At 35.5% G+C, this 26,055-nt stretch overlaps 1 protein-coding gene across 5 annotated transcripts in view; it reads right to left on the bottom strand.

Moving 5' to 3' along the window:
• Positions 1–13,843: 13,843 nt before the first annotated feature.
• Positions 13,844–26,055, bottom strand: part of LOC145693315 (clavesin-2-like) — a 159,172-nt gene continuing 146,960 nt past the window's right edge. For 4 of the 5 annotated variants that reach the window (XM_081769193.1, XM_081769191.1, XM_081769194.1 and 1 more), the window contains one exon: positions 13,844–14,663. In XM_081769193.1, the coding sequence (XP_081625319.1) occupies positions 14,620–14,663 (44 nt within the window). In that variant the 3' untranslated portion in view covers positions 13,844–14,619. The remainder of the gene's footprint in view (positions 14,664–26,055) is intronic. The other variant, XM_081769192.1, reaches the window with a different exon arrangement.

Below are 26,055 nucleotides of genomic sequence, written 5' to 3'. Positions count from 1 at the left end.
ACGGTGACAATGCTAGATAATATGCTGATCGCTAGACAAAGACGTTCTATGCAATAGTCTGTTAGAAAAATGAATATGCTATTTTCAGTAACTATATAAATATAGTTACATATATCATAAAGTGTAAAATCAAAATAAGCAAGCTTTACGTATATTCTTAAGACACGAATTGGGAGCATTGTTCTTCTTTGGCAACAATTAAAATCACATACCATTAAGATCCGCGGGAAAACAAAATAATTAGTTCTGTTACTTCCCGGATTTCACACCATTCGTTGCTACTATGTGGTTTCGCATGGTCATGCATAGGAAAAAGCACCGATTCGTATATATATATATATATATATATATATATATATATATATATAAAGCAAATTATATGTACGAATATATATATAAAGCAACAAACACCACGTGTTGTATTCGTATACTTGTTGCAACAATGTATTTGAATTTCTATGTTTATTTGAAAAACGTTAAGAGATTGATGAGAAAAATGTTTACTTCATAATTAAGTATGACATTAGAGCTATAAGCATGAAAATTGCGCTCCTGTAAACATTATTTTTCATTATGTATTTAATGTGTCAAAATTTAAAATTTCTGCCTTGATAATAAAATGCAAAGAAACTGTTTTCAAAAGCCGACTGTCAACTTTTGAGAACAAAGAACACTCCTCAATTAGAAAGACCTGGGCTACGCTTGAATCATGTATTCTATTCATATAAAGATAATATTTATTTTGTTCTGCAACTATTTTAAATAAACGGATGTTTGAACATTGTGTGTTCTTCAGTGTTTTGGACACCGTATATTACACTAATGTTTTGAATAGTTGGTTGGGTAGATTGGAGTTTCTTCTCTCTTTCAGCAACGAGTTTATTCAGGAAGCATTGATCTACAGCTTAACATGAAATCCTAAACAGCAATTCCTGAACCACATCAGGATTGAATCTACATCTCCCGTGTTAAAGACTCGTACGCTAACTATATATCCATAATGAACGTCCTAATATTTCGGATAGTACACTAATTAAAAATCACGCAAGTATAATATAACTTGACAAGAATGACTTGATGACTGTGACACTGAAATAACTTTAATTTATAGGTTAAGATTAACAAGATCAGGTACATGCAGATGATAGGTTATTATAACTAGAACTAAAGAAAGACTACAGGAGATGATTGACAAAGTAGTTGACACTGGGAAACTATATGAAATGAAAATCAACATCGAAAAGTCGAAAGCCATGAGAACATCCCGTTCAAATGTGCCATTACATGTCAGAGTTGAACAAAGAGTACTTGAAGAAGTCGAGCATTTCAAATATCTGGGAAATATTTTGACGAAAGTTGCTTACTGCACCAAAGAGATCAGGTCGAGAATTGCGACAGCCAAAGAAGCATTCAACAAGGAAAGGTCTCTCTTGATTGATCAAGTGCTATATACGGAGTATTGGACTTTATGGTTCAGAGATTTGGGACATTACGGAAGTTACAGAAGAAATATTTAGAGAGCGGTGTTGGAGGAATATGAAGAAGATAAAATGGACAGAAAGAATAACAAACAATGTTTTAAAAAAGGATAGGAGAGAAGTCACCTAGACACCATCCTTCGTAGAAAGGCCAATTGGATTGGGTACATCTTGCGAAGAAATTGTCTTTTTCATATCGCCATAGAAGGAAAGCGAGGAATAGGAAGAAGGAGAGGACAAGTGATCGATGATTTGAAAAATAGAAGAAAATATTGGGAGTTAAAAGAGGCAGCTGAACGAGAAACGTGCAAGAATCATTTCCAGGCCCAAAATTAAAATCAAGAAAAAAACCTCATTGACCCCAAAACCTGCCAACAGGCAGAACACTTACTACTACTACTACTACTACTACTATTACTACTACTACTACTACTACTACTACTAATAATAATAATAATAATAATAATGTCGTATTAACATCTATATATAGCAGTTTATCTAGAATAAATTATCTCTATGCACGTAATATATTCTGGATTTGAAGATATCGCTGTCCGCGTTTGAAATCGTTAGAAAATTATTTCGATTTGCGCTCGTTTCCTTAGAAACTGCTGGAAAATCGAAAAGTTTGATCTCAACTGTGCCTATGTTTCTCCTCTAAGAGTATTAATTCTGTCAAACTTTTTAGCTTTATTTATGCTCTTTCTAACGCAAATTTCATCAAAAGAAGGTTATTGGAGTAGTGAGTAAAAATAATGAAGAGGTACAGAAATTATTATTGAAAAACACTTAAATACTATAGTTTTAATATGTAATCACATGCCAATTTAATATATAGTCAGTTTAATTCAAACGAAAATTTAAGGAGTAACCGGTTGGCAACTGCTCTTAGTTGTCAATTCGGAGGACAACATACTATTTATTAACTTCTTGGTAGTGAAAGGGACAACAGTGGTCATTAAAAAAAATCTTATCAAGGTCAGGTATTACTTTGTATTTCTTGTTTCTATTTTCAGTCGTTGTATGTTACATAAAAACTTGTCAGGATATTTTATTCTTTGGCTACGTCATTAAATATATATAAAAAAATAAAATTAAATATATATAAAAAATATAAAAACATAGAGTAAAAAATCTGCTCTCTTTCAAGTTATATGAATCGTTTGTAAAGGACAAGATATTCATTTCAAAACAGACTTTATGTTTTCGCTGAAAATAATCGGTGAACATTATATAACTAGTTGAATATACCCATGCTTCACACGGGGGCTGTATTTGGAAGTCAACGCCTGTGGGAGTATCACCATTGATCTCAGCGACCGCGGAAACTATGAATTTAACACTAATATCGGTCATTTTGGATTACTTTTACATGTCTCGGTAACCCCCCGGTGACCCCGGCCCGGAGCCGAATAGCGTGAATTTGGAAGTTGATGCGATTGGAGTTTCACCATTGATTTCAGGGACCGCGAAAACTATGAACTCGACACTAATATCGGTCATTTTCTACTACTTGTACATGTCCCGGAAAACACCCCCTGAGACCTCCCTGGTTCGAATTTTGACAAAAACGTTTAACTCTGGTCTGGAACCTGGACCAAGGTATTCGTGACTAAAATTTAATAACTCTCGGTCAATTTGTCTGATTCCCAAGCCGGTTTCGGTAAACGCCCCCCTGAGACCCCCTGTTTCGAAATTTGAAAAAAGGGCTTCGTCTTGATCTGGGGCCTGGGCCAAGGTACCCCTGACCAAAATTTGGTAGTTCTCGGTCAACTTGTCTGGTCCCCAGGCCGCACACAGACAGACAGGCAAACAAACACACAAACAATTTATTTTATTCATATTAGATTAGATTATGTAAACTTTCCAGGAAGACATTCGTTATCATGATTGAACGAGCACTTTTCATTACCAGAAGAAAAAGAAAATTCATCAGGGTGCAGGAGTGAATGATTCATGCAACTTACACTAAATAATAATGTTGGCTCTAATAGATATTCTACTGATCGGCGAAACTTGTTTCTTCAACTTATACAAAAAGGAATGAGACGAAAAGTTATAATCAAGGTGACGACATAACCAATATTATTCAAATGTCAATAATATTATATTAACCATAAAGAAATGTTTAGCATGTTGATCGAAAAGATCAGTTTTGAAAAGATGTCTTCAGTTTCAAAGATATAACGTATCTCTGTTAATTGTAAAATTTAGAAAATTTGGTAAGTGTTTCTTTGTCAGTTAGTTGGAAATCAACAACAACAACAACAACAACAAAAAAGCGCTTGGTTTTGAACTTCAATATAATGAACAAGTTTTGACCTAATACCCTTGTAGGTATTTGGTGTCCTGGCAAAAAACTTGAAAAAATAACAAAATAATCATTGAAAGTTCAGAAAAACGCCTTTGTTATATCGCATGATTCAATCGAATTCTTAAATTTCTTTGTATCGGATTGCGACCTACTTCAGAAACGTGTAAGTAATAAACAAAAGGCTTAGAGAGTCTAATGTTTAACCAAACCATTGGTGATATGTTTGTTACAGTCAGTCTTATTTTGTATTTACTACATTAACATTTCCAAAAATTTTCCCTTACTTTCGACAGATCAAAGTTTACTCAATTTCAGATATATCTGTCACAAAATTGGCTCATATAATTTTATATTGATTACATCGAAAAGAAGCATCCTCATGTATTGAACATCTTATTTTCTTTTCTTGCGAGAAAAAATATTTAATTCTTTTTAAATTATTTATTAGTTACACCTGTAGTTACTCTCTCTTTCTCTCTCTCTCTATACAGTGAGTGTAAAAAGTATTCATACAGGCAATATTTTTGTAAAAAATTAGATTTTGCCCCGTTTCCATTGTATGTAGATTCAACTCACTGGGCCATTAGAAAAAGGTGTTCCGAAAGTAAGACTTGGCGGAAGTATAAACAACAAATGCTGTTTAGACTTTGGTTTACAGAGATAAAAAAATGGAAAGGTCCGAAAATCCATGCGCAGGAAGTATTCATACAGTACCACAACTCTCATAAAAATACCTCACTCTCAATGTACAGAAACTAATGACGAAATAAGGCACTCTATTTTGCTCTATATTCCCTTGCAGTGCATTCAAGTTCTCAAGGTTATCGCGGAGTTTGGGAGTGCGGCAGTATGGGGCATAAAGGTCGTGAAACTACAGAAAGGAACGAAGAATTATAATTCGTCTGCATAACCAGTGTAAGTCACTTTCTGAAATTGCAAGCACTGTTGGTAGGCCTAGAGGGACTATTCAAAGTATTATTGATAGAGTGGGATAGAGAGAAACGTTGAAAAATGCACGTAGAACAGGTCGTCCAGTAAATTAAATACGCGTTGTCAGTCATTGATAGTTCGAAAAATAAAAAAGCATCCGCATCTGAGTGTGCTAGAGCTTGCAACTGAGCTTTATAATGAACTTAAATTACATGTATCACATTCTGCAATTCACAATTACTTGAGAAAGAGTGGCTTTCATGGTCGGGTAGTCCGAAGAAAATACTTTGTGAGTGAAGTCAATAGGAGAAAAGGCTTGACATCTGCCAAAGCGCACCGAAATACACCGCAAGGACTGTGGAATCGTGTGATATTTGCAGATGAAATCAAATTCAACACTTTTGCATCGGATGGACGAACCATGGTGTGCAGGCAAAAGAATACAGAGTTTCGAAAAGAAAACCGAAAATCCACAGTGAAACATGGTGGTAATTCTATCATGCTTTGGGGGTGTATGAGTGGATCTAATGTAGAGTCCTTGCACTTTATAGATGATACGATGAAACATCATCAGTACATTGACATTTTGAAATCGAATCTCCATGCATCTGCTGAACAAATGGGGATTAGATATAACTACTTATTCATGCAGGACAATGATCCAAAGCATTCCGCTTTAAACACACGCCTTTGGATCTTGTGCAATGCTCCAAAGTACATGTCAACACCACTCCAATCCCCCGATATTATACCGATTGAGCTTTTATGGGACCACCTTGACAAACAGATTAGAAAACGACCGATTTCAAATAAACAAAACTTGCAAAATGCTCTGCAAGAGGAGTGGCTGAAAATTCCCTCATCAAAAACCAAGACTTTGTAACGTCAATGCCAAGGCGTACTAAATCTATTATAGCATCGAAAGGATATTCTACGAAGTACTAAAAGTTGCCCAATATGACGAAAACAAAGACACTAAGTGAAATGTATGAATACTTTTTGTTGATTGATATTTCCTTCTTTTCAATACCTTTTTGAATTTCCTGCACGAGCATTACCTTCTTTGTTTGCAACAATCCCAATTTGTTTCATATCAGTGTATTTTTGTGTTGTGCTTCCTACAGTTAAAGAAATAAAATACAAATTTTCAGTTCAAGTGGTGTTTGTTCACTGTGATGTGTCACATGTTACCATTTTGCGAGGTGTATGAATACTTTTTACCTTCACTGTATATATATATATATATATATATATATATATATATATATATATATATATATATATATATATACGAGGGCTATCCAGAAAGTAGATTACGTTTTCGTCTGTGTCCGCTAGGGGCGGGGCTAGCGCGGCCATCTTGGGGTCAGAGCGTTGCGCAGCTCAGTCGGCATCTAGCCGTGCTAGTGAGAGGTTCGTGCTGTGCTCCGTTAAGATACTGTGACGGTTTGAAATGTCTGCGTTAATTGAAAATCCCGCGAGCTGCGAGGTGCGTGCAGTAATAAGGTTTCTGACAGCAAAAAAATGTAAACCGATAGAAATCTATCGGCAGCTGTGTGAAGTGTATGGGGACAACATTATCACTGAAGGTGGAGTGCGACAGTGGGTCATAAGATTTAAAAATGGCCGAACCAATGTTCACGACGAAGATCGAAGTGGGAGACCCAGCAAAGTGACTGCCGAACTTGTCGAAAAAGTCGATGTTAAAGTCCGTGAAAATCGAAAGTTCACAATAACGGAACTTTCTTTGAGTTTTCCACAAATTTCGCGAAGTTTGTTGCACGAAATCATCAGCGAAAAGCTTGGTTACCACAAGTTTTGTGCAAGATGGATTCCAAAAATCTTGACAGAGGACCACAAAAATCAGCGAATGGCTGCAGCGTTACACTTTTTGGACGCCTACAATAAGGATGGTGACTCTTTACTCGATCGCATCGTTACTGGTGACGAAACATGGGTGAAACACGTGAACTGTGAAACGAAATTGCAATCAATGCAGTGGGGGCACACAGGTTCTCCCCAAAAACCCAAGAAATACATGCAAACAATGTCGGCAAGAAAGATGATGGCGACTGTTTTTTGGGACAGAAAAGGTGTGATTTTGGTGGACTTCCTGGAAAGAGGCACTACAATAAACGCTCAAAGGTATTGCCAAACTCTGCAAAACCTGAGAAGAGCAATTCAAAACAAGCGCAGAGGAATGTTGAGCTCTAAGATCTTGTTGATTCACGACAACGCCCGGCCCCACACGGCAAATGTCACGCGTGAAGTTCTTGAATCTTTTCAGTGGGAGTTGTTTCCTCATCCGCCGTACAGTCCCGACCTGGCACCGAGCGACTTCCACCTATTCCCAGCAATGAAGAAGTGGCTGGCTATGCAGCGTTTTGATGACGACGAACAGCTGCAAGAAGAGGTAACGAAGTGGTTGAAGTCGCAGGCGGCCGAATTTTTCGACGAAGGAATTTCGAAGCTCGTACATCGCTACGATAAATGCCTTAATTTGAATGGTGACTATGTCGAAAAGTAGTATTTGTGTGTGGCTTTCATCTGTATATAATAAAATTTGTTTCCTATACTTTGTTGATTTTTTATTCCAAAACGTAATCTACTTTCTGGATAGCCCTCGTATATATATATATATATATATATATATATATATATATATATATATATATATATATGGTAACTTCGGCAAATAACGCCAGTCGGGTAATAACGCCATTTAATGCTTTCCACAGTGCTAGTATGAACACGTAATTCCTAAGGTTACTGCTTATGAGTGTGTGATAAACAGTGATGGCTGTTGTCTTTGTAGACACAAAGACAAGAGGTCAGCCAGGCGTCAGTAAAAAGAAACCAGTGAACCAATGTTGACGTGACAGCCGCGGAGCAGAGGAATCAGCTCGCAAATTTTTAGTGTATCAAACGAGGTAGGCGAATTGTTTGGGTAAAAGTAAGATTTTTTTATTATTACTAAAGGTATACGTTGATAGGGCCGTACTTGCATAATAGTATGATATAGATAAAATATGCAGGACCGCTATTCTTGGTATAGAAATATTGGCTAAAACAAAGTCTATTGTTTCTGGAAATAACGCCACTATCGCGTCGGGAAATAACGCCACTCCATCTAATCGCTAATAGAAACTAATACTAGTGTTAAAAGTTTCTTTTTCTATGTGGTAGTGGTAGAGCCGGAAAAGTCTAGTTTTATGCTTTCATGGCAAGACACTCGATTATCGTGTGCAGAAAGGCGGAGAATTTGAGCTATGGTAAACTCATGCGTCTCAACAGAACTATGTGAACGAATTGTATACACTATTGGAAAATACACTTGATGCTATGAACCTTTTGTGGCAATCCTGAACTTATTTACAATGCAGATCCCGGTCCACTTTATCCGAAGTAACCAGGTCCTGGCGGAGCAACCCGAGTTATTAAGATTTCCGCATGTGCTTCAATTTGGACCAGGACGAGTAAATTTGAACTTTGTTTCGTCGACCGTTCTTTCGTGATTTATTGCGAGACATTTCGTGTACAACATAGTCACGTTTAGGAAGAAAATTCGACCAGAACTGATACACTTAGTAAAACGAAATAACTCGGGTTAATCCGGGAAGCGGTTAAATGCAGGACTGTAACTAACGTACAACAGTAGCCTAAAAATTTTAGCACAGAAAGGGAGCAAGCGAGTACTTAATGCCACACATGGCGAAAAAGGTGAAACTGTGAGTGTTATTGCCTGCACTAATGTATCAGGTTCAAATTAGATCCCTCCGATGATGTTATACAAGGAAAAGTATAAAAAAATAATTGTGATGATCTTCCTGCAGCTAACACCTATCCAATGACACCTAAAGGCTATGTTACAAAGGAAAAATTCCGTACATTTCTAGAACATTTCAAGACATTGGATCTCTGGCCGAGCACTGCTTATTGTAGATTGCCATCGCAGTAATCTTGATATTACCATTTTAAATGCTGTTCAGACCATATATATTAAACTGCTGTGCTTGCCTGCACACTGCACCCATGAACTTCAACCGCTTGACAAGAGCTTCTTCAATTCGTTAAAATTTTACTGCTCTGAAGCAGTTGACAGTTATCGACGAACGCATCCCGGAAGAACACTTGGGAAGCTAGTTTCCAAAACTGTTTTCACAGGCATGGTTCCGTTCACCAACACCTCACAACACAATTTTACCAAATGATGTCTCAGAGCAATAGTAACATCTACCAACACCTCCAAGCACATGACCAGTTTCCATCTCTCCTTCAACACCACTTAGTGCCCACTCCATCCACGAGCTGCTGCCTACAGCTAAAATAACTAGGAGCAAATCTCATCCCAGGGGAATTTCTCTTACTACCAGAGGAGTATTGGTAACACTAGACCTATTCGCAAGAGCTGGACCTTTCACTTCTTCCGGCACGAACAGACAAGCATCCTCTAGAAAGACGAAGGTTGAAGATATGCTTCGTGGGGACTGTGGAGGATTTCACTATGATCTCAGGGGTCTTATAACGTGGATTCAATTTATTGAATGCAAGATTTGGTTTCACGAATTATGATTCTGACAGCATTGTTAAATGTGGCTTCTGAACATATTGTGACACTGGTTGTGCATTGTTGTCTGGCTCCGACGAGTAGTGCTCTATATGACTGCAGCTATTATGTTAAGAGGTTCGCAATCATCACAAAAGTTACCGGTTAACGACATGTACGATGACTATGAGTTTTGTGTACCAGCAAAGCAGGTAGCACTTTCCAAGAACATTGTTTAGTTGTGTTCAAAATGTGTTTTGTCACGATTCCAATACCTTTCCGTTGTTGTAAAGCAAGTGGCGTTATTTCCCGACACGTCTGGTAATAACGCCATCTCATACTCATTCCGATTCTTAGTGCATTGTGATTGACATTGTGTGTGTAGGATCTTTGTTTATATATATCTATATCTATCTATCTATCTATCTATCTATCTATCTATCTATCTATCTATCTATCTATCTATCTATCTATATATATATATATATATATATATATATATATATATATATATATATATGAATTAGAATGTCTAATTTTGTAGCAATGGATAGATTCTTTTAAAAAGTGCATTGAATTATAACAGCTTATCTCCGATTGCATATTTGAAGTAGAAATCATTGAATCGCGTGGATATGTGATGAACTTTGTATTTATGCACAGACTAACATTTGTTCAACAACGTTAAGAGGAAGTTATAATTGAACAATTAAGACATAGGAGTTCTATAATAGTGTTCATAAACTTGGTGTATTGGTACATTTTTCTCAGAATACTTTGAAAATTTGCGGTGAATATATAGCGTTCCTTGTTACCAAATATTTCACTGTAAAAATCCGACATACAGTATATTTTTAAAGTATACAATTTAATCTCCTTATCTTTCTTTGGGTTTCCTTTTACTTAACAGACTTAAAATACTGAATATTCCAGGATATATTTATGGCGGGTACCCAAAGAGTTCGGAATCTTCAAAAACTTATAGAACCCAATACACGTTGGCAGTTTTCTTCAATAATATAGTTGTATAAGTAAATATTTGAATTTATAATTTTTAAGAACTCGATAAATCTACTAGAAACAAAGAGAACGATTTGTCTAAATGAATTCTTAATAGAGAGGCTTGATAATGACTTAAATACCACTACATCAAATGTACATTTGGGTATTTCAATTGGAGGTTCTGATTACATTATTCACACCCAGTGTGTCCTTTCTTTGTTACACCTTTATCTTTCCTTTAAAGCTAATACATGACTTTGTCCATTTTATTTCTATTCTTTCAAACATTTGTGATCGATTGTAGAGCGTGAAATAACATGACTGGTAGTTTTAAAATGTTTCGCCCTTTTTGAGGTGGTTTTGTTCCTTGATTGGATAAACTTAATTTTTGTAGAAGAGTCAATCCTACTTACTATTTGCATGATCTCCAAACTATTGAAATTTAACCTAGAGAAGTTGGCGAGTTCACATAATATTCGCGACCCCTTGTTTGAAACAGGTCTTCTTGCACCACAGATTTTCGCCTTCAAGAATACTGCGTTACAGGAACACACAACATGCTGTGAATATGTATACAAGGTGTTTCATTAAAAGCATCAGATTTATTGTGCTATAATTTTCTCCTCTAGTTCTTGCACTGCTCCTGGCTCGTTACGTAGACTTTTATTTACAGAAACTCCCAAAGGAAGTGATCGCAAGGAATCTAAGTTGGTTCGGAAATTCCCTGCATAGAAAGGCAATGAATTGCCTCGTGAGAAGTGTGACAAGGAGCTCTATCTTCTTCAATTCGTACTATATATACACTCGAATCTAAGACGCACCCGCATAAACTTCAAAAGGTGTGTCAATTTCTTGTATTCAATTCTAAGACGCATCCTGAATATTCAATGAACCAACTCAGAATTTCACAGTACAAATTAAATCATATGGGTTTATTTTTTAAAACTAAACATTTAGATGCCAAGATTAAATGGAGAACAAAGGTACTATCTTACAATCTTACCTACCGGACCCAAACCTTCACTATCACTTTCTATGCGGTTTTAAGACGCCCCCGTCTCCCATCTTAAACCTGAAAATTTGTATCTTAGATTCGAGTATAATTCCATTCAAATGTATCCACAAGAAACTGGTAAACATATTGCTGTACACTTCTTATCTAACTCTCACGATATTCCCATCCTTGTCGTATAGCATTTCATCTCAACCAAACTGTAACTATCATTGATAATGGAACTTGTATAAGAATAGTGTTACCAACAATAGCACAAGAATGTTGCTTAAATCCAGAGGCGGCTGTAATATAGTCACAGAGTCATGTAACTATACCATTAATACGAAGAGAAATATTTAAATAATTATTGACATTTATTTCTGTATACGGAGAAGGAACGACCGAACACAAATTTTACTTATTTTGTAAGACACAATGAATGATGTCACCCTCTGTTCAAGTGTTCTAGCTTGACATTTTCTAACGTCTGTTGCTGTCACAGAACAGCTCTTTGAAAGCCTGGCTTATGTACAATCTAATCACATATTTTTCGCGACTGAAGAACTTTTCGTTTTCTTCTTTTCTTGCGGAAGGTGGAAAAGTAGGAAATAAAGTGGGGTCTTTAAGGTCTGTGTTAATCACGCGCTGTATGCAAGGAAGGAGGTACTGTAAGATAAAAGTTTGTTCTGATTTTCGCGAGGAATAAATTACTCACTCGCATTGTTTGAAGAGCGAGATACCTCTGCAGTAGATTTTCAAATTATTGTTTTCTTAGTGACGTTCATATACAAGTTATGAAAGAAGAACTAAAATACTTTCTTAACACACACTACGATTTCGGAATTTAGCATATAGGAAAAGAATGTATATTGTTGAATTATATTTTAAACTGATTTGCCTCTGAAATGTTACTGTGAAATCATACATGTGAAGTCATAGACAAACATATAAGTGCTACTCTTATAAATCAAATAACTAATCTGTTACACTTATAAATTAAATAAATAATCATATTAATAAGTAGAGAGTAACAAAATACCAAAAAATAGTTTTAAATTTTATAAAGAAACAGGCTGCATAAATATTAATTTCTACTGTTTTAACTAACCTGAAGACCAGAATTATCGTGGATTTGAGTTAATTGTCAAGTCATGTACAGTAGGTTTAAGACAGGGAACACTCCCGAGGGGCTCAGTCCAGGCTAGTTGCGGAACTTCATGTATTTTTGGAATTTCCTTATGGATACGCGTTATATGGTTAGGAAATGCGTCTTGGACGTGGAATACTAGGATTAAATACACGTTAAAAGAACTGGGATCCAGATTTTGATCAGTGATTGTAATTGTGATACAGATGCGATTTTACATTAAGCAGAAGCTCTACATATTGGTGTTGAATGGTCAAATCAGTTATTCACTTACTTTAGAAAGGTCGAAATTAAATGCATATTTGAATTTCAATGCAGCATGTAAGTATTACCATTTCACTATTTTATAACTAATAATGACGAATATTTGAGAACTGATATTAGCTGACTTCTTATCATTACTTAGTTTTCGAATTTGTTTCAAACTACACTATTAATAACTATACATACTAATAGGTTAGATTCGTCTCCCTGTTTCGGTACATAATTATAGGACATTAAGCTTTAAAAGAATTAAATATAATAATAATGATTTACTGGATTGATTAAGAAATTAGAGATGAAATACGTCGAGTTGTGTCGGCAATAGTAGTTGTTTTCCACTTCTTGTTTCACTTGAAATTTTTATACTAAGACTGCTTAAAATGAAGTTCAGTAACTCTGTATATAAGATATACAGTATATTGGATATATGATCATACAATGGCAAATTCCTTATTTTCCGGTAATGTTTGACATCAAAATTCAAAAAATGAAAAATGAAGTGAATTTTTTCAGTTGAATGTCCCAATATTATCTCTCTCAGTCCTCTCCCTTTAGGCTAAGGCAGAGAATGATTAAGGCAAGCAAATGATGATGGAAATATTGGTGGGATGAAAATGTGGAAGGAAACAGAAGTACTCGAAATACCCCCAAAAACACGATGTTATCCACCATAAATTTACTTGGTCGATGATTCAAAATTTAAAGAACGTGTTCGAAGTGAAAGATCATAAACAACCTCAAAGCCAGGATATGATTTGGGGGTTTGGGTGAAAATGTAAAGCCAGTGCCGATGTGACTTCCCTCTTGTAAAACTCCGGAGACGTCATTACGTAAATCGAACTTGAGATTCTGAAATTGACCTTGTTATAATGTAAAATTACTTGTCATTCTTCTTCAGTAAGGTACTCTATTAAGCATATTAAATCCATCAATTTTGTTGGAATTCTCTTTATATTTTTTGAACCATCCCGACAAAAGACTTTGGGTACGGCCCTGGGACATTATTTCCTTTATTTTCTGTTACAATTTGTTTTGATAACAAGGTGTAATATTCAGTTTTACAATAAATATCACTGGCGAGAAAGATATATTCAATTATGGAATGAGAAAAAACCAACAAAAGATTTAAAAACAATTGAATCTAGTTTATTATATAATATATTTGTGTTAAAAATACAAAAAAGGTTAATTTCTTCCAGTACTTTACTGTTAATAGAATATAGCATGTGAATGCTTCACGACTGTATAATTATGTTAGTAACAGGAAAGTAAATATAGATAATTATATAAATCATGAGTCATTTATAGTTTTAAGTAATATTGACGACTTAAAATATATAATAAAATGATCATTGTAGTATTTTAACTTAGTGGGTTCCAGAACGAGGAAAGAGTTTAATAAAAATATACAAAGATAGATTAAATACATTTGTCTTCTAGTTTAATTACATTCAAACCCAATACTTCTACAATGCTCATCAACTTGCAAAACAAACTCTTTCAGAGATAGTACAAATTCATGGAGAAATCATAGTTTTACTAAAATTAAACTTTGTTTTCTTTGACGGAAAGATTTAACTACAACATTTTAAAAATGTCTTCTTTAATCTTAAAATATTCTACATACTCCAGAAAATAAGATATTTAAAACTTTTTCAATTCTAAGATACCACTTTCAATTCTAAGAAAAAATGTAAAAATTCTATAATGCAAATAGTACATTGGGTTCTTAGGGACATAGTAATTAATTAAAACTATCTTCTTCAATGTAGAAGATATCTTGATTTAGTTCAAGTTCCACACTTCGTCTTAGACTTGAATTAACTTTATTGTTCACTGAACATTGACGATTTTCCCTCTTCAGTTAAGTATTTCACGAATCCAAGATCTTAAATATCACAAACATTTCACACTTCGTCTTTCTAACACTACATAACTATTCATTTATTTCTTACTCTTGTTCCTTTTATATCCGTAGATTAGAACCTCTGAAAAAGAAAAGAATTGTTATATCAAATATTAGTTGAAATATCCGTTCTTCGTACGGAGGTGATAAGTTTACGGAAAGGTTTTGAACTTTCTTTCTGACCTAGGATACGTATTTCAATGAAAGTGCATTGATAGTGATCTAATTTTCCTATTGCCTAGTATCAGTTTGAGCCACCAAACTTTCTTTCTATTTTCCTTTATTTCTATACTTCCTTGCGAATTATATAGGCTACCATCTAGTAACTAGATATATTTTACACATTATCTTGCTATTTTTTATCTTCGTTTGCTAATTACTCAGAATTAGAACCAATATAATCTTTAAATCTAACATAATATCTTGATTTAGATACAACCAAAATTCCTGAAGTGTTTTCACAGGCTATTTCCATTGCAACAAACACAAAACGGCATTGGTCATTCTTCACACTATACGCGAGAACTCGTTTGCACACATTTCCAACCATTGCTTTCTTATCTAGTAATCTTGTACTAACATAACTAAAGTAGAATCGTACAATGTAATCAATGCCGTTAAAATTCTAGAAATAAAGTTTAATATGTGTTTAAAAAGAAAAATTGATCCAGTTGCTATGCAATTCAAATAATCAAAATGAACACATTGTTGTTAAATTTTATCCCATACGTGAGAATTGGAACACAATTGCTAGAGGCGTTTAATTCCCATAGAGAACTCTTTCGGGAAAACTAATGTGATAAAAATCTAACCTATGCAATTATCCATTCTAAAGCAAAATTCATCAATAGCGGTGTAGCTGTCTAGGAAGACACGTTACATATTCATGTTTATTTTTATAGATTTCAGCTGCATATTATATGAAGAAGGTTAATAATCTACATTCTATAAAAATACGTGCAATATAAGAGTGTAATAAAAAAAATGTCCAAAGATAAAACATACATCCACCCATAGACGCCATTGAGCTGAACAAAATTACATATTCGGGCTTAGTTTTCTAGAAACTCGACAGAAGTTGTTTTATTAACATGAAGAAAATTGATGGTATACGTAAACCATGCTATCTAAAACATACGCCCAAATAAAATTTACTGAATCTAAAATATACGCCCATTAACCCTTTTACTGCGCAAGTCGACTTTTGTCGACACAAAGAAAATTTCCCTAACCAGCGAATGTCGACTACAGTTAATGTTTTTTTTTAAAATTTAGTCCGTATCTTGGGTTTTCGAGAGTAGTCGCCAAAGGTGATCCATGTAATTTTTGGCGTTCTATTGTTTCCGATAAATTGGAAGGTATGCAATGCTATTAACAATATAACAAATAGTGTAAAGGCGAACAAGTGCTAATTGTCTATAGCAGAGGCGGAAGGCACGGTTGAATCCCAGGAAAGATGGTGGAAGACATGTAAACATATATATAGATAGTGCATTATTTTCTAGAGATGGTTTGAAGGAAAGACCTTATGATCATATATATAATTAGGAAAAGCCAGAGAACCAGACTCCCCTGGAATACCGTTGGACCATAAGAAAGGTTATTTCAACTCTCAGAAGTAATGAACCATAGCTCCCTAACAAAATATCCTGGTGACCCCAATGCGTATAATCCTAGCCAAGAGGCTGATTGCTTTGTACGGCCTTGGAGATGCTAAGACAGAAATAATGTAACTAAGCTTAAGTCTGGACGTGAATATATTTAGAAATAGGTGCAGGAATTACCATAAATTCAATAAATAAGGTAAATACAGAGGATCATGCGAAAGTAAAGTTTAATAAGTGTTTCAGTTATAAAATCTACATATCCTTATACCATAGAGAACCAACAATGCATTGCTGCTATACTAGTTACATAGAAGTTAGGGACTGTCACAGATTTTAAAAGATACAGTTTATTAAGGCAGTGTGTGTCGCGAAGTTCTAGGATTTAAAAATAATGAATCATTTAATATAATTAGTTAAAAACAATTTTCAGACAGACTATACCAGTGAGCATCTTCAGTGGTAGCAACAATGCTCACGTCAATTCTAACTAATTACTAGTTTATTTTATCTATCTATTAAAATGCTACAGTAGCAACAAATGCGTTTTTTAAGAGTGGTGGTTAATGGCAGTATTTTATTTATTGAGTTGGAAGGTAATGAGCATCAATTGAAGTAAAACATTTGTTGATTGCTGAAGAACTTGGAATCAATGGGTGTAAAGAAACGGCCACTAGGAGTTTTCGCCCTCTCTCTTGGCCAGGGGTGTGGGAGCATCAATTATTCTTTATTAAACTCATAGATGGTCAAGGAGCTGTGAAACAATCATTGTTATTATACACTAACAAAAAATCAAAAAATAAATATATTAAACAACAATAACATTAATAATATATCAATAATAACAAACTAGTAATGAAAGGTGCACATACAAAAGGTAACAAAAAGGTGCGGGAAAGAAACTCTGAAACTAATGAATACGTAGAAAATACAAAAATGGATAAATGATGATGAGTGAGGTGCTCGTAACTCCGCAACACAACATATAGATGTTAGTACAAACAAATGCAGATTAATCTTCTGTCCTGGGGCGTCTCAGGACTGATGAGAAACATGGGGCAAGCCCAGATTACTGTTGTAGAGAGACAAGTGCTATGATGGAAAAAGATGTGGAAGATGTTGACGGATGAGTTGGTGACGGAAGAAGGTGGCATGGTTGTGATCTGCTGGAAGAGTGCGGATGTATATGGAAAGCAAAACTCTGAGTGGTGTATAGCAGTACTTAGATTGAGATTCTTGTTGTAAATCAGTAAATATTGTATCAAGAAAGATATCTTTACGATCATGGAGACTGGTAGTTATGAAATTATGAGGCAATTGTGCTATGTGTTGAACAAGCGGAGGAAAGATAATTTTGTCATACAAGTCAGTATTATGATACGAAAGTTTGATCCTAAATGCAAGACGAATGGCATGTCTCTCTAGAATTTCAAGTCTATTGTAAAATTTCGGAGGCGCTGAACACCAGGCTATGTGGCCAAATGTAAATATACTCCGCATAAATGCTTTGTATGTGTTAAGCAACAATTTGGAATTTAAACCCCAGGTCTGGCCAACAAGATGACGAAGAAGTTGTAAGCGGTTCTTTGCTTTGATAACAAGTTTCTTAAGCTGGGGCGTCCATCATAACTTATCGTCAAAAAAGATTCCAGTATGTTACAGTTTCAGCTGGCTGAAGAAAGTGATCTCCCACACGTATCTGTAGTAAATTTGGATTTCGTCTAACTTTGCTTCGGCATTTAGGAGGTAAAATAACAAGTGTTTGTGTTTTGTCTTCATTAACTGAAAGGCTCCATTTACTACACCAATTCAGAAAGCTAGTAATTGTAGTCTGTAAGTTTGTATTAATCTGCTGTATCGTGTTTCCCAGTGTAAGAAATGCTGTATCATCAGCATATTGAAAGAGATAAGTGTTCGGCAATGGGGACGGTAAATCGGAAGCATAGAATATGTGTAAAAGAGGAGATAGACTAGATCTTGCGGTACTCCTTGTATGGGAAGAGTAGATGTGATAATGAGTTGTTTATGCTGACATAGGCTATTCGGTTGAGCATAAAAGAAAATATGACTCCGAGGTTTGTAACAGGAAGACCCAGTTTAAAAAAGTTTTTAAAATAATCCATAATGCCAAATCAAAACAAATGCTTTTTCCAAATCCATTAAAACGGGACAGAAAGGAAGAGACATTTTATAGTGATTGGTAATAATGGTAGTTAGACGAAGTAGTTGATCATTTATGCTATAATGAGGTCGAAATCCAGTTTGATGGAGAGGTAGAAGTTGTAGATCCATAATGTATAAATGTAAACGATATACGAATATTTTTTCAAAGACTGGATTGGACGATAGGACTGTACAGAATGCGGTGGTTTGTTGGGTTTCAGAAACATACAGACTTTAAATACCTTCCAATCGAGAGGACAAAAACCAGTTCGAAGGATAAATGTATATATCGATGCTAGAAATATGAAAAAATTGACCTAACATTCCTTAAGTAATCTGTAAGTTATTTGGTCAAAGCCTGGAGCAGTACTACGTTTCTGCTTGATAATGGACTGTATCTCCGTGGAGGTGCTTTCACGAGTCAAAGGATTATCAGCTTCTAAAGTGTGCTGGATGGAAGGTTGAAGTAATTGTGCAATTGCCTCTTCAGAAACTCTAGGGCTTAATCGATGTGGTCAAGGCGGAGTCGTATATACTGACTGAAGATATGTGGCTAAAGCGTCTGCTTAATCTTGGTCTGTATCTAGAGATAAATTATCCTGTATGAGAGGATAAGATGAACTAACTGTCTGTCCAGTTAGAAGATGAAATTTTTTCCAATATTTCGTGGGACGTGACTCTGTATTCAATTGATTGCATGCTTTGCTTCAGATAAGTCGTTTATGAGCAACAATATAGTTATGAACTGTCCTTTGCCATCGTCTTGCTTGAGTCAATTACTCTGGATTTCGTGTTTGTTCGTATTTTCGAAAGTAAGTGCGAGACTTTTTGACGAGAGCCAAATACAGCGCAGCTAGCATAGGTTAGTATGTTTGCCTCGATATATAGGTATGTTTTGTTAGCGCTACTGGTGATAGCTGTGCTAATGCTATGGTCGGTATTATTAAGGTCGGTGGTAAAAAAGAGGAAAGAGCAACATCTATATCAGTACGAAACTGATCCCATTTCGCCTTGTCGTATAACATGATAGTTCTCATAGTTGATTCAGATAGTTTTCGTCGCTGATGGTTGATAACGGCTTTCACCGGAAGATGGTCGCTGCTGATACAATCTAGTACATGTATATTACATTTATCGACCATAGAGGCAGTGTTAATAACAACACCGGGTGTAGTCTTACTGCTCGGTCAAGTATGTTTAGGTAATTGATGGGTATGTTCATGCAAATTAAGAGTTATATGATCGAAAAACTCAGCTTTATCACGGGCAGAGCGACTGTGAATATTAACGTCGGCTAGTATGACAAGATGTTTAAGGTGGTTAAACAAATATATGAAGAAGGCAAGAGGAATCATATGACCTTGTCGAACGTATATTCTAGCTACTGTTAATATAAGGTGATGAAGATAAACTGTTGTCACAAGGTGTTGCGATAACTGCATATGGTGCGGAACAGAGTTGCATCTATAAGTGAGTTTATTACGAACTCCAATTGCAGCGCCACCTTGGGCTCGTACGTTATTGTCTGCGTAATCGCAGCGAAGAAATTGATATTGAGGAAATTAGATATAAGTAGGAGGTTTGAGCGCAGTCTCATTTAGTACAAATAAATCGATATTTTCTTCAAGCAGTAACTGCTCAAATAGTATTCGGTATTTCGCTAAAGAACGAATGTTCAGAAAAAGAAGTGTAAGAGCCATATTCATACACAACATTACTGAGTCAAACTCCAGCGTCTCGGGGTGCAATATGGAAATGAACGTACGGTCCAGAATATGTAGCATACAAGTTAACTTGAAATATGGCGGAGGTTGCTGCAATAACATGATCTAGTATAAGTTGACGTTGGAATGGGAAAATATTTTGTAATATGAGCGTTATGTAGCGGAGGAAGTTTTCAACAATAAGAGGAGAGGTGATAGACTGTGACAAAGACACGTTAGAATCTGGTACGTAGCGGTAACGTCATCTTCTGGTAGTCAGGAGTTGGAGTCGGTTTGCCTTTACATTTGTAACTATACGTTGGGTGCTTGTAACTGGAACAGGTCGAGCATAGAGGTGGTTTTCCCGTTAGGACACTCTTTAGTATCATGGTTGCCAGCACAGTAACCGCATTTTACGACATTTGGACACTTAGCCGTTATATGTTGGTTATTCACCTGGCACCTTTCACACCTTATTGGAAGAGGGAAGCTTATTTGGGATGGTTCTACCCGATGGTTCTACCCTATTACGTTTCTTAAATATGTATGCGCCATCTTGTAACAAGGCATCGATGGATGATTGGGAAGTGGTCAAAACTCTCACCATATACGTTGGGCCGTAATTATTTCTGATACGAATACGTTTGGTCACTTCAATTCCCTCTGCTTTTAGCTCCTCAAGCATCTCATCATCAGTTATTTCAGGTACAGCTCCGCGAATAACTACGGACATCATTGGTGTTTTCGAAGGTGGAGGAGTTTGCTTGATTTTGTCAGGAAGCTTAGGCAGTTATGCAACTTTGCCAAAAATCTCGTAACTGGCCTTATTACGGAGAGTAATGTCAAACTTTTCGTCCTGAGATTTAATAATAACACCGCCCTTGTTGAAAACTATCTGTTGGATACTGGCCCTTGGAAGATACTTGATAATCTTATTAAAGATATGGCGGGTGTTACTATAGTTTGGGTCGAAGTTAGTAAGAAGAAAATAATGCAATTTAGGACGAGCAAGGGTGGTTGCATATGAAGGTTGTAATCCAACAGTAGATGTACTAGGATCCCCAGCGGCCGTCTGTATTGGTTCCGATTCTTTCGGCTTGCGAATGTAGGTAGGAGAGCGAGATCTGGAACTCTTATCAGCCGACTCTAAACTACCCTCGGAGAGCTGACGGGTACGTCGATTGGTTCGAGGATCGCATTTAACATCAGCCACTGGTTTAGGTGTGGGGCCTTGAACTAATCCCGGTAGCTTGTGCATGATGTGATAAAAAAATATGCACCGCATACGTTGAGGTAAAGAGCACCCTCATCAGATGGTGCTACAGGTAGCCCAAGCAAAACGACAGAAGAGTTGGTCAAAGTGTGAACAGAAACAATGACCTTAAAAATTTAAGATAAACCCTCCAGAAGATGAACACCCTCTGTCAATCTCCTATGTAGAGTATCTGCACTGATCTCACAAGTACGTTTGCAATACTTGATCACTGCTTAGTACAGTAACTAACTTCAAGAAAAGTTAGGTTCGTAGTAAGTGAACAAAAGCGGCGCTTTTTTTTTGTTAAGAAGGGAGAGATGGTAAGGTTTATGTTATATGATTGTGGTCTTCAGTAAATAGATTTTGTCCTCCTGCCTCTCAGAGGGATACGCCCTCTCTTTTGGCATATGATTTGTTTATACAAAATAGTTGCAAGAAATGGTAAGGGATGGATTAAGAAATATTCTTTATTAGCAGCTGGAGTGGAAGAGACTATGAAGAAGGTTCTGGAATGATCATCATTTAATTTTATGTCATCATACTACATTTATTTTTAGTTTGTTGATAAATATATAATATATAGTGCTACAATAATTCTAAGATTGCATAATTACATTTTGCAAAGAGAAAAAAGGTTAAATAAGTGCGAAAAATCGGAGATGTAACTAATCACCAGTGCAAGATAATTAAAGGTGTGGAATAGGTGCAGAATGTGGCCAATGATATTGGGAAAAAGTGAAGATGATAACTGAGATGAAGTGCCAGCACCTCACAATCATAAATATGTTAATCAGTCAGATGCAGGGTTATATCTTCTGTCCCGGGGCGACTCGGGACTAATAAACACAGGGGAAAGCCCTTGTTAATGGTGAGGATCTCTGTGCAATAATGGAAAAAGATGAGGAATGTGATCGACAATGAAATAAATGTAGATTTCTCGTTCGTCCGGTGTCAGGTGTGTGTTGTTGATATATAGAGATATAAATATATTTAATGGTGAAAGTTTGTACCGAAAGTTGGAGTCGGTGAGAGCGTAGGAGTGAAGAATGTCTAAAAAGAGCGGATGACCTGTGTGTATGAGAGAGTTTACAACAGAACGCTGTATATTATTTTATTAGGACGTAAGATATTTTAAAATATGTATTAGGCTGATTATGTAATTCGAATAAGAAAAAGAAAAAGAAACATATTAATTATAATATCGATATAAAAAGATTTTCATATGTTTTATGTTTTAAATGACAGGATCTTGTAATGTCGTTTTCAGGACAACAGATAGATATAAATAAATGGATTTATTCAACGGAGTTGGCTTTTTAATGGCTCAATAATTTATATGGCTCAATTGGTGCCGAAACCCGGGAATAGGTTGTATCGTTTAGAAGAAAAGTAAAAACGAGCAACATTGAGCCTGATAGTAATTGTACCATTTTAAGAAATGACAAGATAATATCTCGAAATATCATGAGTGCTACGGATAGCCAAAATATACATACTAATATGAATTTTCCAGAAAACATGATGGATGTTTTAAAGGGAATATCGGAACAAATTAAGGAACAAGCTCGACGAAGTGAGGATCAAGCTCGGGATCAAGCTTAACAGTTTGAACAGCTAGATAAAAAGATGAATCAACAATTTGAAAAACTGGACCAAAAGGTGAATCAACAAGCTCAACATTTTGATGAAAAGTTAGAGCAATTGCAGCAATGTAACGATGGCAAATGGGACCAAATACAACAACAATTAAGTCAAATGAATCAGCAAATTACAGCTAGGTTCGAGCGTTATGATGAAGAAATGGGCAAGATAGTACAGAGATTCAACGAAGTTCAAGACTCTGTAGACATTATAGACACAACGGAGAAAGCAAATTTTGAATTTACATTAGTGAAATTACTGAGTTTTCACAAAAGCATACTGCCGTATTGGCTGGAACAGACTATCCTAACTTTTCTTTTCAGTCGAATATTTTTGATTGTCTTATGGATGCTGCGTGTAATGATGATTTTGATATGTATCAATGTGCGAAAAATTACGATCGTTTTCGTGTAGTGAATCCTATTGATTATTTGAAATCACAGTATCATGTTGAGTATATATCATGTCATGATACTAATCCTGAAGATGAAGTAATGATAATAGAATCATTTAATAATATGTACATGACTTTGGTTCATGTAGTAGGAAGAAAGTTAATTCCAGTATCCGTGAAATTCAGAAAGAAAACGTGTGTTCCCACCAATGTTTGTAGTGATTGGCCGATTGAGTTGAATATGTCAAATTTTACATTCAACGAAAAGACCAAAAGGATGTTAGTAGACAATCTGATGATGCTTTCACAGAACGTGATGCAGTGCGTTGGTTTCCATCATCCAAGTGTGATATTGCAAAATTTTGAAAATCCATCGATCGTGCAATACAGTAATAACCTGAACCAAACGAGCCTTAATCGAAACCAAATTCGATACATTCATGTGAAATTAAAGTGTGATCCCAATGTACAAGATGATGTTAAATTAACGAGTAACAGTAATGTAACCGAACCTAATTATAATAGAAATAGAAACTGTGGAGGACAGGTTACCGTGAATATTGTAGAAAGAATAGGTACAGACACGACATCTCGCCACCAGTAAAACGAATGAGAACTGAACCTAATTTTACTGGTAAGATAACCGAACCTAACCTTAGTAGTAACAGTAACAGTGATTGTGTAAATCAACCTAATCCTCGTGTAGTACGATTACGTACACCTAAGAAGCATGTAAGCGTTAGATCTAATTTCGTTCGATGGGAACTTCGTAGAAATCTCATAGATGGCAAAATTTCTCAAAGTAAGAAACGAAGAACGGTAGAAGTAAATAACGCACAATACTGTATTTCTGTTTATGACTTTCCATGCAACTTAAATGAATTCATTTGTCATGTAACTTAAGCCAATGTTGCGGCGTCCGAAAGAATATATTCGATTAATTTTGTGTTTTGCTTTACCGTAAATGTTATGAATTCGTTTATTATTCGTATTTTTATGATGTTAAGAAGATGTCAATTATTATGTTATGTTCTGATTATTATTATATTTCAAACTTAATCTATACCTTGTTTAACTATATCTTATATCCGATCATCTTATGTTCAAAGAACAACTATATGAACATCACATACATTTTTTCAAAACCTTCTTCATGATGCCTAAGTAAATCATTATTTACTTGTAACAAGCATTTAATGGACCCGAAAAGGGCTTAAAATTAAATAAATTGTGAATCAAATTTTGAATGTGCCTTATCGTCGTTGAAATGTATAAATAAATGAAAACGATAATAAAATTTAAAATAAATATGATAATAATATTGTTATAAAATTAAATATGATATATATGTATATTTATATGAATTGTAATTTTCAAGTATACGAGGTGCATTCGAAAACTCGAATGATTAACATGTAAAATTAAACGGTCCAGAATTCTTTTTTCTTTTTATTGAGTAAATAAGTAAAACGAAAAGTCCGTCGAGTGCCATAATATACAACAGTACGTTGTATATTATTTTATTAGGGCGTAAGATATTTTAAAATATGTATTAGGCTGATTATGTAATTCGAAGAAGAAAAAGAAAAAGAAATATATTAATTATAATATCGATATTAAAAAGATTTTCATATATTTTATGTTTTAAATAATAGGATTTTGGAATGTCGTTGTCAGGACAACAGATAGATATAAATAAATGGATTTATTCAAAGGAGTTGGTTTTTTAATGGCTCAATAATTTATAAGAACCGTTTTAAGTTGACATATCTAATACGGAGTTCTGCAAGATGTTCCGTAATTTTCGGAAAGGAGATGTATTCATAAGGGAGCCATGTGGGATATGGTAGTTTAAGGCGATAAGCTACACAAATAACGTGTCTCTGAAGTATGCAGAGCTTTTCGTAATAAGAAGCAGAAGCATTATACCAGGCAGTATGTACATAAGTGAGGATTGGGCGGAGGAACGCCTTATAGGTGTGAAACAAAACATCCGCTTTTAAGTCCGAAGTTGTTCCAGTGAGTCGGCGTAAGACATTCAATCGATTTTTAACCTTATCTGTTAGCCTTTTCAGGTGGGCGTTCCAGGTGAGCTTAGAATCGAAGACCAAGCCTAAGTAGGTGACAGTGGGTGTAGGATGTATAAGATATCCATCTATAGTGACTCATAAAAGAGTTGGGTTCCTGTGACCTCTGAAACGTATTTTAGGTGGTAAGAACACTACTGCTTGTGTTTTTTCTTCATTGATTGTTAGATGCCATTTCTTGCACCAGGTGATGAAATTATTGAGTGTGGTTTGAAGAGCAGTATTAAGTTGATGTACAGTTCTGCCAAGAGCGAGGAAAGCCGTATCGTTTGCATATTGAAAAGTGAACACATTGTTCGGAGTTGGACGTATGTCGGAAGCATAAAGCATAAGGGCTAAGTGTTGATCCCTGAGGAACGCCAGTAAACGGAAATACAGGCCAAGAGAGCACATTACCTACAGTGACGTAAGCAATACGATGTGTAAGAAAAGAGTGAATGAGCCTCAAACAGCACATGGGAAGGTTGAGCGACTGAAGTTTTTGAATGAGTCCATAATGCCAAACCTTATCAAATGCCTCTTCTAAATCCATGAGTATAAGACATGATTGGAATGTTTTGTTGTACTGGTTTGTGATGATAGTACTAAAGCGATGCAATTGGTCATTTATTGAGAAACGTGGTCTGG

This window comes from Thermobia domestica, chromosome 8 (assembly GCF_964235325.1).
Source record: "Thermobia domestica chromosome 8, izTheDome1.hap1.1, whole genome shotgun sequence".
Lineage (NCBI taxonomy): Eukaryota > Metazoa > Arthropoda > Insecta > Zygentoma > Lepismatidae > Thermobia > Thermobia domestica.
The sequence above is the reverse complement of the archived record's forward strand: the minus strand, read 5'-3'. Positions and strand labels throughout refer to the sequence as shown.